Genomic DNA, 12,109 nt, shown 5'->3' with positions numbered 1-12,109 from the left:
ACTATCCATCAGATTGGGGTTTTTAAAAAAATAACGGATTCGTTGACCTTCAATGCATATCGTTTATAGGAAACACTTTTTTGATAAACCAAATAGTTTTCAAGTTACAGCGAGGTAAACGATAACATAAACAAGAGATTTCACAGCAAGCTTTTATTCATAAGATACTCCCATATAAAAGCATTATGCGGTGTTTTTAAAATGAAAAAATAAAGTATTTCTAATAAAAATATTGAAAGGCGGTTTTGTCAATTTAAGAGCAGTATGGTGTAGATAACAAAAAAATAATAATTTCTTGACAATTTTTAGAAAATTCACTCCCACCACCCAATGAACAGCACGATTTTTATACGACCAATTGATGATGCATTCTTAGTGTACAAGAAATGATAAATAGTGATTATTACATTTTAGCAAGAAAGTGCAAACGAAAATCCAGAACTGCAGAACTATTGACTAAGACTAACATAAGGTATCCCAACATCTTACACGATATTTACAGTCTGCGACCTTATTTTTCATAATTATAAAAAACCATATTCCAAAGTATTTCTAGCAAAGACTGCATTTTAGCATAGATGTATATAAGTCAAACCGTCGTTTTCGGGCTATATTATAAGACTATTTTGAACTATTCAAAAATAGTTCATAAATTTCCGGCTAAAATACTACAATCAAAAAATGAATTTATTTTTAAAAAAATTATTTAATTAAATAAAAAGAGAATATATTTAAACTCTAGTATAAATTAAGGGGTGTAGGGGTTATGTCGGAGAGGTAGTACCTTTTGTTGGGGACGGTCACTCCAAGCGTCGTAAGACGAGCGGAGGTCTCAGACAACTGGTCCTCACGAGACACCCAACTCTCACTTGTTGGCTCCAAGCGCCACACCCCGGCACACTGTGTTGACCCACAGACTAAACCAAGTGAGGGTAGCCAGATATGGTGAAACTGCAGCGTCTGACCCAGAATGGGCGGCTGCAGACAGCGTCTGTTCCTCATGTTAGGGGCGGCTGATAAAAAAATCCTGGAAAGCAACGGGAAACTACCTGGATCATATATATTCCCCAAGACATCACAAAGGATATACAAAAACAAGCAACGGCCCTCAGTCCCGGGCACCCCTTAAGTGGGGAGAGGGTGCGAAGAATCCCCCGGTTTTCCAATGATGTCCTAAGAATAAACAAAGAGAAGAGAATTGGCACGTGGAATGTGCAGAGCATGTACCAGGCTGGGAAGGCGGCAAATATAGTGAAAGAGGTGAAACGGCTACAAATCGACATACTGGGGTGCAGTGAGACACGATGGCCGGACTCGGGACACTGCACTATAGATGAACACCATATATATTTCTCCGGAGACCATACTACCAGAAATAGAAACGGAGTAGCAATAATCCTGAACAAGCAAACCAACGAAGCTGTAAAAGGATTTATCCCCATCTCGAGCAGAGTTGCAGTGATAAAAATCAAATCAAAACCATTCGATTTGAATATCATACAGTCATCATACGCACCTACGACCGAGAGCAGTGAACAAAAGATGGAAGAATTCTACGAACAGCTTAGAACTGCCCTCAAACATACGAGGAGAGAAGAAGTTAATATGATGTTGCGAGACATGAAAGGAAAGGTTGAGGATGTGGTAGGCGAATTCGGGCTGGGGGTGAGAAATGAGTGGGGAGAACGCTTAATAGAATTCTGCGAGGAAATGAACTTTACTATTATGAACACCTTTTTCAAACTGCCCTCGAGAAGACTGTACACCTGGAAATCCCCAGCGGATAGCAGCCACAGAATCATAAGAAACCAAATTGACTTTATAATGATAAACCGAAGATATCGCAACACAGTTGTATCCTGTAAAACCTACCCAGGCGCAGACATACAATCTGTTGTTGGCACGCACTAAACTCCGATTAAAGAAAATCGTCAAAAAAAGGCACTCAAGACGCATTAACGTACGGAAACTCCAACAAGAAAACATACTACAGCGAACCAGAGATAAAATTAACTAACTAGGCAATATCTCACAAACAAGCAATCACGGAACAGAAATAGAAGACCTTTGGAATAGAATAAAAACATCCATAGTCTCCGTCACGGAAGAAGAGCTGAGGCAGGATAAACAGGCGAAGAGACAGGAATGTATGACGGATGCTATACTGGAATATAGAAACAGGGATACGGAAAAATACCGAGAAGTGCATCGGAGAGTTCTGAGAAAGATCAAAGAGACCAAGGAACAGTGGCTGCAAGAAAAATGTGCTGAAATTGAGATACTGCAGGCAAAACACGATAGTTTTAACCTCCACAAGAAAATAAAAGAAGCAGCAGGACGATTCCAAATACGGAATACAGGAGTTCTCCTCGACTCAGACAACAACACCATCACCGAAGTCGACAAAAAACTAGCAAGATGGAAAGAATATATGCAGAAACTCTTTGGAGAGGAAAACGTAGACAATGTGGCTGCAACGGTTAACACTGAAGGACCTACCATCACACAAGAAGAAGTGGAAGCAGCTATCAAAAGGTTAAAAAACAACAAAAGCCCTGGACCAGATCAAATACATGGAGAAGTCCTGAAGCTACTGGACTCCGAACAAATAAAACTGATAACCACCTTTTTTAACAAAATCTATATAGATGGCCAACTGCCAAAAGACTGGCTGATGTCAACATTTATCCCGCTACCCAAGAAAGCGAACGCAACTAAATGCTCAGAGTACAGAATTATAAGCCTGATGAGTCATGCTTTAAAGGCCTTCCTCAATATAATACAAGCACGAATTTACAAACGACTCGACGAGAACATAAGTGCTAATCAGTTTGGCTTCAGGAAAGGACTTGGCACTAGAGAAGCCTTGTTCGCCATACAAGTGCTGATCCAATGAGCACGGGACGTCAATACAGACGTTTTTACTTGTTTCATAGACTTCGAGAGGGCTTTCGACAGGGTTCGGCACGATAAGCTCATCGCAATGCTACGAGAATCAGGAATGGACAACAGAAACACGGAGATCCTAGCAAAACTATACTTACAACAAAAGGCTATGATTCGAGTAGAAAACACAACGTCAGCAGAATTTAGCGTTGGAAGGGGAGTGCGCCAGGGCTGCATACTGTCGCCTCTCCTGTTTAACGTGTATTCAGAACATCTATTCAAGGAAGCATTGGATGATACAGCGGACGGACTTGTAGTAAATGGTCGAATTATAAACAACTTGAGATATGCGGATGATACCGTTCTTGTGGCCGACACTGTCGAGGGGCTTCAGAGATTTGTGGAGCGGGTGGCGACTGCATGCGAAGGATACGGTATGAAGATAAACTGTAAAAAAACACAAATATTAATTATCAGTAAAAACGATATTGGAAACCTACAGTTTACTGCAAACAACGAAGCCATCAAAACAGCAGAGACAGTTACATACCTGGGCTGTACTTTGAACAAAGATTGGGACCACTCTCGAGAAATAAAGTGCCGAATCGAAAAAGCAAGAAGCACATTTAACAAAATGAGAAACATACTCTGTAACCTATCCCTCAGCGTCCGCACTAGAATAAGGGTCCTGAACTGTTATGTTCTCTCGGTCCTCCTTTATGGGACAGAAGCATGGACCCTTACCGATGCCTCGTGCAAACGTATAGATGCCTTCGAGATGTGGTGCTACCGCCGCATCCTCAGAATTTCGTGGGTACATCATGTGACAAATAAAACGGTCATTGAGCGCATCGGAGGAGAAATGGAATTCCCAGAAAACATCAAACGCAGAAAACTGGAATACTTTGGACACATTATGCGCAATGAGAAATACCACCTACTCCAACTCATCTTACAGGCGAAAATAGAGGGTCGACGATCGGCAGGACGCAGACGAATATCGTGGCTGCGGAACCTATGTGCATGGACTGGAATGACATCAACAGCCCTATTCAGATCCGCAGTAAACAAAGTAATATGGACCAACGTGATAGCCAACGTCCACAGAAGACCGGCACTTTAAGAAGAAGATAAATTAAGAACTGAAAATGAACCAATACAAATAAACAATGTCTGAAAATAACCTTTATCAGCATTTAATTATTTAATTGATCTCGCGAAATCTACGATATTTCAGGCTTCTTACTTTTTATTTTATATTTTACTTTTAATTCATTTATTTTATTGAAGTTAATGTGCCTAAGCAGCTTTTGTGTATAAATAAACTTGCCAAGGCGAACAAGCCGAAGAAAATTTTTCAAAATTATATTTGTTTATTTTGTATAATAAAAGTCCTTTATTATTATTAAAGACAGAAAAATAATTAAACTGCCAATATTCAAATTTTGTTTATCATATCTTCATCATATCTTTTTGAACATTTTCTTGTTTTTATCCAAATCCAGAGAAGGCATTAATTTAGTACTCCATTCATTTTTAAGGGAAGTCACAAAATTTCGTTCGTTACCCGCAAATACGCCGCAAATACGGTCGAAATGAATCCTTTTCAGTATATTGTGCGCCTAAAACAACGGCCTTGAAATACGCAAAAAATGCTACGTTGCCATTTTACTACCTCGTAGGAAGCCATAAAGTACTACAACTAAACATACTGTGAAGTCCTGACGTATGGTTTACCGCGGAGATTCAAAGGGAAGTCAATACATGCGACAGACATACCAAGATTACATTGCGAATTGCGCCAACGATCCACGCCTGAACTAAAATTGATAATGTACGGATAAATGGTCGACCTTGGGGCTTCATTAGAAAATTTTGCAGGAACGTTGCTAAGGCCCTCAAGGTCATACATAGGAAACGTTGTGACTTCCGAAATCGGAAGTCTCCACGTTGTAGATGAAGTCACATCGTTAATTGAGTATGTATTTTGGAAGTTGTAGAGTACGTTTCTCAAAATATATATATTTATATATATATATATATATATATATATATATATATATATATATATATATATATATATATATATATATATATATATATATATATATATATATATATACATACATATTAAACGACTTTATCAAGCCCAAAATCGCATATCTCGCATCTATTGCGAAGCCGGACAAATTTTTGCGTGGCCTAAAACGGGCGTCGTAAATTTTCGTGTGTATAACTAAAAATACCAAGATATAGTGACATCTATTAAAATAGCAACTAGGCTATGGGATTGAATTTAGTGTTGTCTACACAATGCAGAAACCTGTTTGCCTGAATGCTCAACCCGAAGCCATATATTTAAAGTTATTTAAACAAGGCATGGGCTTCCTAATGGTGTTACACATCTCAAAATATACACGTGTAGTTCACAGAGATCGCCACCAGGTGGTGCTTCCAAATATACACGTGTATATTTGGATCGCCCGATGTATATAAATGTCCTCGCTTCTGCGAAGCCAGGAAAAACGGCAACATTGCCAATTTCTTTGGGTTGAATCAAACGTGATGTTATAATTTCGATGAAATCAAAAATTATTCGTCGTCTTTAGATAAAATCAAAAAATATGATCAATCTTTATTTTTTAGTGGCATTGAAAAAAAAAACATTAATAAATCATTTTGCATATTAGTCTCATCATCATTAACTTTTGATATACTAATTTTGGCCAAAGAAGAAATTGTTTACTCACTGACATTCAGATTGGATTGCAGCAATTAACGTAAAATTAATGAAAATCAAATTCGTTGAATACAGGTTTATTTATCTTAAGGTGAAAGACAATTTTTGTTTCAATTGTTGATCACTTTGTATCTAAAAGTATTATAAACCAAAGTTTTTATCTTTACCCAGTCAGTAATTGTTATATTATTCCGATATTTAGCAACATACTCTTCGCACTCGTGTTTCTTGGGAGTTATTTTTTCTTCTAAATGACTTTTAAAATAGTTCAATACTAACTTTTTCTCTTTGCTGTTCCATTTAGCGCGACCTTTATTTTGAGATGATTTTTCCGGTACGTGTAAAACGTCTTCTGCACAATTAGTTTTTTCGGTTTCGTGATTACTTTGTTGTATGTCTTCTGAAGACATAATAAATGTTGGTACGTTATATATTTGTTCAGATGATTGGGGTTTCTGATTTATTTGTGTAATTGATGATTCAGTATGTTTTTTAGTTGGTGCGTCATCGTCACTAGATTCTAAAATAGAAGCTTCTTCTTCAATTTCAATTTCACTTAAGCATTTTCCTTTAAACACTTTTCCTTTCCCTTTTTCTAGCAAAAGGAGAACTTTTGCGACTTTAGCAGTCTGAAAAATGTCTTGAGGCAACCTTAAATTAAAAAAAATATATATTGAACTGATGTGGCTTTTACTTGATGAATATCTATTAAACACGATTAAATTAGAACAAAAAATGTTGAGATTTTCACAGTTAATTATTACCTTAAGACAGCTGTAACGACAACACCGTTCCTTTTTCAAATACAAAATATGACGATACTCTGACAACTATATAAACAATAAATTAGTAATAAATTCTTAATTACCGGTGTGTATGACTGGATTTAAGTGAATTTCATACGTTCGTTAATCCGTTTCTTAAATGTTCTACCTGTTTATCCGATATAACATGATCCACATATCAACTTGTAGACTCCGGACTTTAGAGTTTTCCGTGATTTCGTATGAACCCTCTTTGATACATAAGATTATAACAAAAAACAGTTTCAAATAACTCGGAACTCTATCTATCTCTTATTAAATGCCGAACCCAAAACAATAAAATAAAATTAAAATATATATATATATATATATATATATATATATATATATATATATATATATATATATATATATATATATATATATATATATATATATATATATATATATATATATATATATATATATATATATATATATATATATATATATATATATATCGGACAAATAGGTAGAACATTTACGAAACGAATTAACGAACATAAAAGAGCGTATAAAAAAGTTCCGATTCTAACTATGCCATTCATTTAAATTTAAACAAAAAGTAAAAAACTAAATTTCATGGAAGCTATGGAGATTAATAAAATGCGATATTCGAATTTATTACTTAATGACCAAATGGATTTAAATGCGTGTCCGTTGTTAAATTTTAAATTTATAACCCTACACCGGTAATTAAGAATCTATTACTATCTGATTATATATATATAGGTGTCAGAATGTTGTTATATTTGTATTTGATGCACGCGACACGGTGTCAACAGCTGTCATAAAGCAATACATTGTCTGAAAGTTTTTTGTTCTAATTTAATTGTGACAAAAAAAATGCAGACACAGAATTAGGCATAGAATAGAAAGAAGTTGGTTTAAAGTAAATAATTATGTTTGCATTTGATTATATTTTAGTTAAAAAAGTTATTTTTAAAATTAAGTTGCTATAAAATCTCAATTACTTTGAGAATAAAAAAATGTATGGACATCAATAATCACTCACTGAGAGAGATTGAATGAAACAATCAACCTATGTTCAATATGATCACGATTTTAACAACCACTAAAAAGTTTTATTAAATAACTCACCTATAAAACTGAGCATGAGTTTTTCGCGTGTGTCCCATAAAGGTTGCTACTTGCTCTATTTGATGCAGCTGCATTGTCATTAATTGCAAAGTCGTAGCAATATGTTTTCTAAATCGCGTGGAGGTGAGAAGTTGAGGGTGTTTAGCTCCACATTTTATAGCTAAGCGTCTAATGACATTTGCTCCAGAAATCCATTTTTTAGAACCAGGAACTGCGAATATATATGGGTTTGATTTTGGAATAAAATCGGTCATATCCCTATTTTTTAAAAGGCAGGATATATATTTTTGTGTTCGTTTTGAGAAAAGGATAGGAACAGGTCTCGATCCTTTACCTCCTGTTACCACTCTTTTAAATTGTTTGGATATAATTTTTTCCACGGTTGTTAAGGATTCGGTAAATGCTTCCTGATCTAAGTGGTTATCATCCTTCATATACGTTTCTACTTCTCAATAGATGCGAAATATGCGATTTTGGGCTTGATAAAGTCGTTTAATATGTGTATATATATATATATATATATATATATATATATATATATATATATATATATATATATATATATATATATATATATATATATATATATATATATATATATATATATATATATATATATATATATATATATATATATATATATATATATATATATATATATATATATATACAGCAAATGATTTTGACATCCAGTTTCTTGTAAGTGGAAGGATGCTACGAATGCCCGACGCACTAATGCAAAACCCTGGATATTTTGTAATTATTGATTTCCAGCTTAAGTTAATTTTCAATAGATTTGTACCAAAAACGTTAAAAGTTGCTAAACAGATATACCTAAAAACCCCTAAAATGAAAAGTAATTTATGGTGCGAAAGACTAAAATAATTTCGCCAATTGACTGCCATTTACTGCGGTTTTCCCGAGGACTTGTGGTGATTTATGGTGATGTGCCCAGGATTTAAAAAAGATATTTATTATATAACTTTTGGGTTCACATAACATATAGAATCAGTGAGAAATGAATTGAACATTTCCCCTTCTTAAGATATAATACACGTAGGAAGAAACAATCTAAAGAAAATAAATTTATAGAAAACTAACTTTATTAGCAAATTAAAAAAAAACTAACTACTGCTCCTAACATAATCAAGCCGCCAAGGAATACTCCCATTTCCATTAAAGTATGTTTTCAAATACTCTCGGAAGCTAAATGCCTCATTGGTAAAATTTCTATTACCGAATCGTAAATTGATAGTGCCTAATGCACAATCTCGTGGAATTTCTTTCCTCCAGAGACCAGGGGTAATGATTCCATCCACCTCTCTGTCAACAAATTCATGGCCGCAATAAATTAGTGTGTCACTTTCTTGTAGCTTAATAAAATTATGTAGACAGGCAGTTGCCTTTACTATAGCATCAACAGTTTCAGGATCTGCATTAATCACACGGTGATATATTCTAAATCTAGCAGTTAAGATACCCAGCGTGTTTTCAATTATTCTTATTCCTCTAGACAATCTGTAACATATGATATTTAGAACAGTTTCTCAAAACTCTACAATTCTCAATGAAATTCAGTAAAACACACAAAAGTTAATTGAGAACTACTAACCTATAATTAAACACCAACTGGTCTTCTGGCATCTTGAGTTTTCTCTTTTTACTATATGGCCTCATTAAATGAACTTGCAAGGGAAAAGCTTCATTGCCAACAAAGAAAAATGGGACATCATCATTTGCATTTGGGAGTTTTTGCAGATTAGGTATATTCAAAGTTCCATTTTGAAGAAGTTGACCAAATTCAGACTTTTTTAGCACCCCACCATCACACTGTGACTTATAAGCACCAACATTTATGTGTGTAAGAAAATATTTTGAATCGCAAACAGCTAAAAGCACAATAGCAAAATTATTTTTATAATGCAAGTATTGACTTCCAGTGTGGGATGGTGCTTTTATATGTACATTCTTTCCATCAATGCCCCCCAAGCAGTTGGGCAAATGCCACAAATTATTGAAATCTTCTGCTATTGATAGCCACTCTTGTGTAATAGGTAATTTTAAAACCCTTGGTGAGAGTACTTGCCATAAAATATTACAGGTTTCAAAAATTATTTTACAAATTGTTGACGGTGCAATTTTGAAAGTATATCCTAAACTAGGGTAGCTATCTCCAGTCACAAGAAACCTTAATGTTACCATCAACCTGGTAGCTGGGGCTATTGCTTCCCTCTGTGAGTGTTTTACTAAATAAGACCCACAAAGAGATAACAAATATTCAAAAGTAGAGGCAGTCATCCTAGAAAAATTAAAAAACAATTCTGTATTGCTTAACCCCAATTCCTTAACTAAATTATCAAAAAGCACGTGTGGTTTTCGCTTCAAATATATATCTCGCACCCACATTCTCCTTTTATTTCGCGTTTCATTGTATCTATATTTTCTAGATAAAACATATGCCACAACTGAAGCACCCCCGAAAACAGTAATCTTTTTACTATTATCGTCCATTTTTTGTAAATAATATTGGTCTTACAAATATCACAGAACACAAATACTAAATTGATTATAATCTTATCATGGACTAACACAAATGATTCGTATTATAAAAAGATATTTTTCTATTTACCTGCAACATAGTCGCATATACCGCTACTATTGCAATACTTCTAGACTAAAAATGCTCGATTTCTTTATTAATGTCTTACTATTAATTGTGTCCATTTTGAACCACATTTCGCAAGACCGAAATTGGGTAAGTAGTTGCAGCTGCTTGCCTAGCTGAGAAAAGAAGTTTCACATCTATTTCCGACTGTATATAAATTGCTTGTCAAAATACGTGGCTGAAAGGTTTAAGAATTTTTTTGTTGGGCGTCAGTGATCTGTAAATAAATATACACAAGTATCCTATGTTTTAAATTGTATCAATATCAATATGGGACTTTGTAAATGCCCTAAACGTCGTGTAACGAACCAGTTCTGCTTTGAACACAGAGTGTGCGTTTGTGAAAATTGTATGGTAACAAATCATCCAACTGTAAGTACATAATACTCAGAAGAACTCAAAAAATATCGAATGTGTATTGTTATAGTGTGTGGTACAATCCTACCTCCAGTGGTTGCAAGATAGTGACTACAATTCAATTTGCGAACTGTGTAGTAAACAACTTAATGTGGAAGACTGTATAAGATTAACCTGTTATCGTAACCAGCCATCTAGATTGGTACATTTTTGAAGCATTCATATTACATATTTTTAGATGTATTCCACTGGTCTTGTTTGGATCATTACTCAAGACAGTTGCCTGCTACAACAGCACCAAGAGGTTATACATGTCCTTCATGTAAAAGCCCATTGTTTCCACCCCCAAACCTAGTAAGCCCTGTTGCAGATGTACTGAAGGAAAAGCTGGCAGGAGTAAATTGGGCTAGAGCTGGTTTAGGACTGCCCCTGGTAAGAAAGCAAAACCACAATCAAGGACAATTAATGCACAAAACACACATTTAGTTATCAGAAGACAGAGAAATAAAAACCAATATCAGCCATATTAACTCATCACTCTCACCAAGTTCAAGAATAGCAACTAGTCCATCACATTCAATAGTTAATGTAGATGAACATGGACCATTTAATAGGACAGAAAACTATCACAACTCTTCTAGCCGGAAATCTTTTCGTGATATCCGGGAAGCAAAATCTATGGGCTTTGATCATGATGATGATAAATATAAAAGAAGGCCAATTTTAGAACTCATTAGTACTTGGTGGAAGTAAGTACCAACAAGATGTGTATATATATATATATATATATATATATATATATATATATATATATATATATATATATATATATATATATATATATATATATATATATATATATATATATATATATATATATATATATATATATATATATATATATATATATATATATATATATATATATATATATATGTATAATTATATATATATATATATATATATATATATATATATATATATATATATATATATATATATATATGTATAATTATATATATATATATATATATATATATATATATATATATATATATATATATATATATATATATATATATATAATTTTTTTTAATATTTTTAGGATAACATTTGGTGCTCCATTAAGATCAAGAGCGGGAAGGTCAATATATAGACGGTACTGTTTGTTGGGAACTATAATAGTAATAGGAGTAATTTTGTTTTTGTATATGATGTCAAAACTTGGAAGGTACTCCACTGAAAATGATCCCAATTTAGATGTAAACCAAAATTCATTTATTGCAGTCAAGGATAGCTAAAATATGTTAATTTTAAGTTATAAATAGTGTATAGGTAAGTGTAATGTTATTTAATTTTTTGCTGTATCACTACATAAATTAAAAAGTTTCCTTTAGTGGAAGAAAAGCAGCTAGCATACCTAAAAAACAGTTTTTAGACTTTCTGTATCTAATAATAATGACATTAACATTGCTAGTTTTTTTTAATAAAGGATGTGGTAACAGTACTATTTTTTTGGATCCGGCTGCAAACTTATAACACACATCTGCCAGGGTT

General features: G+C 33.7%; 3 protein-coding genes across 3 annotated transcripts; 2 read left to right on the top strand and 1 right to left on the bottom strand.

Annotated features, from left to right (window-relative positions):
- Positions 1–766: 766 nt before the first annotated feature.
- On the top strand, positions 767–2,896 carry LOC132700119 (craniofacial development protein 2-like). Its single transcript, XM_060667284.1, has 4 exons — positions 767–777; positions 830–1,002; positions 1,073–1,861; positions 2,022–2,896. Exons 1-4 carry the CDS (start codon positions 767–769, stop codon positions 2,894–2,896), a joined length of 1,848 nt encoding a protein of 615 aa, XP_060523267.1.
- Positions 2,897–5,646: 2,750 nt separating this feature from the next.
- LOC132708148 (uncharacterized) lies at positions 5,647–10,064 on the bottom strand. The gene is made up of 4 exons (XM_060680285.1): positions 9,143–10,064; positions 8,768–9,048; positions 7,531–7,741; positions 5,647–6,277 (listed from the first exon to the last, which is right to left on the bottom strand). The coding sequence occupies exons 1-4, from the start codon at positions 10,039–10,041 to the stop codon at positions 5,737–5,739; spliced, it is 1,932 nt and encodes a 643-aa protein (XP_060536268.1). The 5' UTR covers positions 10,042–10,064; the 3' UTR covers positions 5,647–5,736.
- A 268-nt stretch (positions 10,065–10,332) lies between these two features.
- LOC132708150 (zinc finger protein-like 1) lies at positions 10,333–12,002 on the top strand. The gene is made up of 5 exons (XM_060680287.1): positions 10,333–10,567; positions 10,623–10,734; positions 10,791–10,984; positions 11,039–11,301; positions 11,658–12,002. Exons 1-5 carry the CDS (start codon positions 10,466–10,468, stop codon positions 11,851–11,853), a joined length of 867 nt encoding a protein of 288 aa, XP_060536270.1. The 5' UTR covers positions 10,333–10,465; the 3' UTR covers positions 11,854–12,002.
- The last annotated feature ends 107 nt before the right edge of the window (positions 12,003–12,109 follow it).

Source organism: Cylas formicarius, unplaced genomic scaffold (assembly GCF_029955315.1).
Source record: "Cylas formicarius isolate icCylForm1 unplaced genomic scaffold, icCylForm1.1 PGA_scaffold_10__41_contigs__length_53128322, whole genome shotgun sequence".
NCBI lineage: Eukaryota > Metazoa > Arthropoda > Insecta > Coleoptera > Brentidae > Cylas > Cylas formicarius.
This window is presented reverse-complemented; position numbering and strand designations above follow the sequence as displayed.

Coding starts and splice junctions, on each gene's coding strand:
- LOC132700119 (XM_060667284.1), top strand. Junction 1,003..1,072: donor AGACAGCGTCTGTTCCTCAT/GTTAGGGGCGGC, acceptor ATATTCCCCAAG/ACATCACAAAGGATATACAA. Junction 1,862..2,021: donor TCGCAACACAGTTGTATCCT/GTAAAACCTACC, acceptor TTAACTAACTAG/GCAATATCTCACAAACAAGC.
- LOC132708148 (XM_060680285.1), bottom strand. CDS start 10,041: ATGGACGATAATAGTAAAAAGATTACTGTTTTCGGGGGTGCTTCAGTT. Junction 9,049..9,142: donor CAGTTGGTGTTTAATTATAG/GTTAGTAGTTCT, acceptor CATATGTTACAG/ATTGTCTAGAGGAATAAGAA. Junction 7,742..8,767: donor CACTATCAATTTACGATTCG/GTAATAGAAATT, acceptor ATATATTCGCAG/TTCCTGGTTCTAAAAAATGG.
- LOC132708150 (XM_060680287.1), top strand. CDS start 10,466: ATGGGACTTTGTAAATGCCCTAAACGTCGTGTAACGAACCAGTTCTGC. Junction 10,568..10,622: donor TGGTAACAAATCATCCAACT/GTAAGTACATAA, acceptor GTATTGTTATAG/TGTGTGGTACAATCCTACCT. Junction 10,735..10,790: donor TATAAGATTAACCTGTTATC/GTAACCAGCCAT, acceptor ACATATTTTTAG/ATGTATTCCACTGGTCTTGT.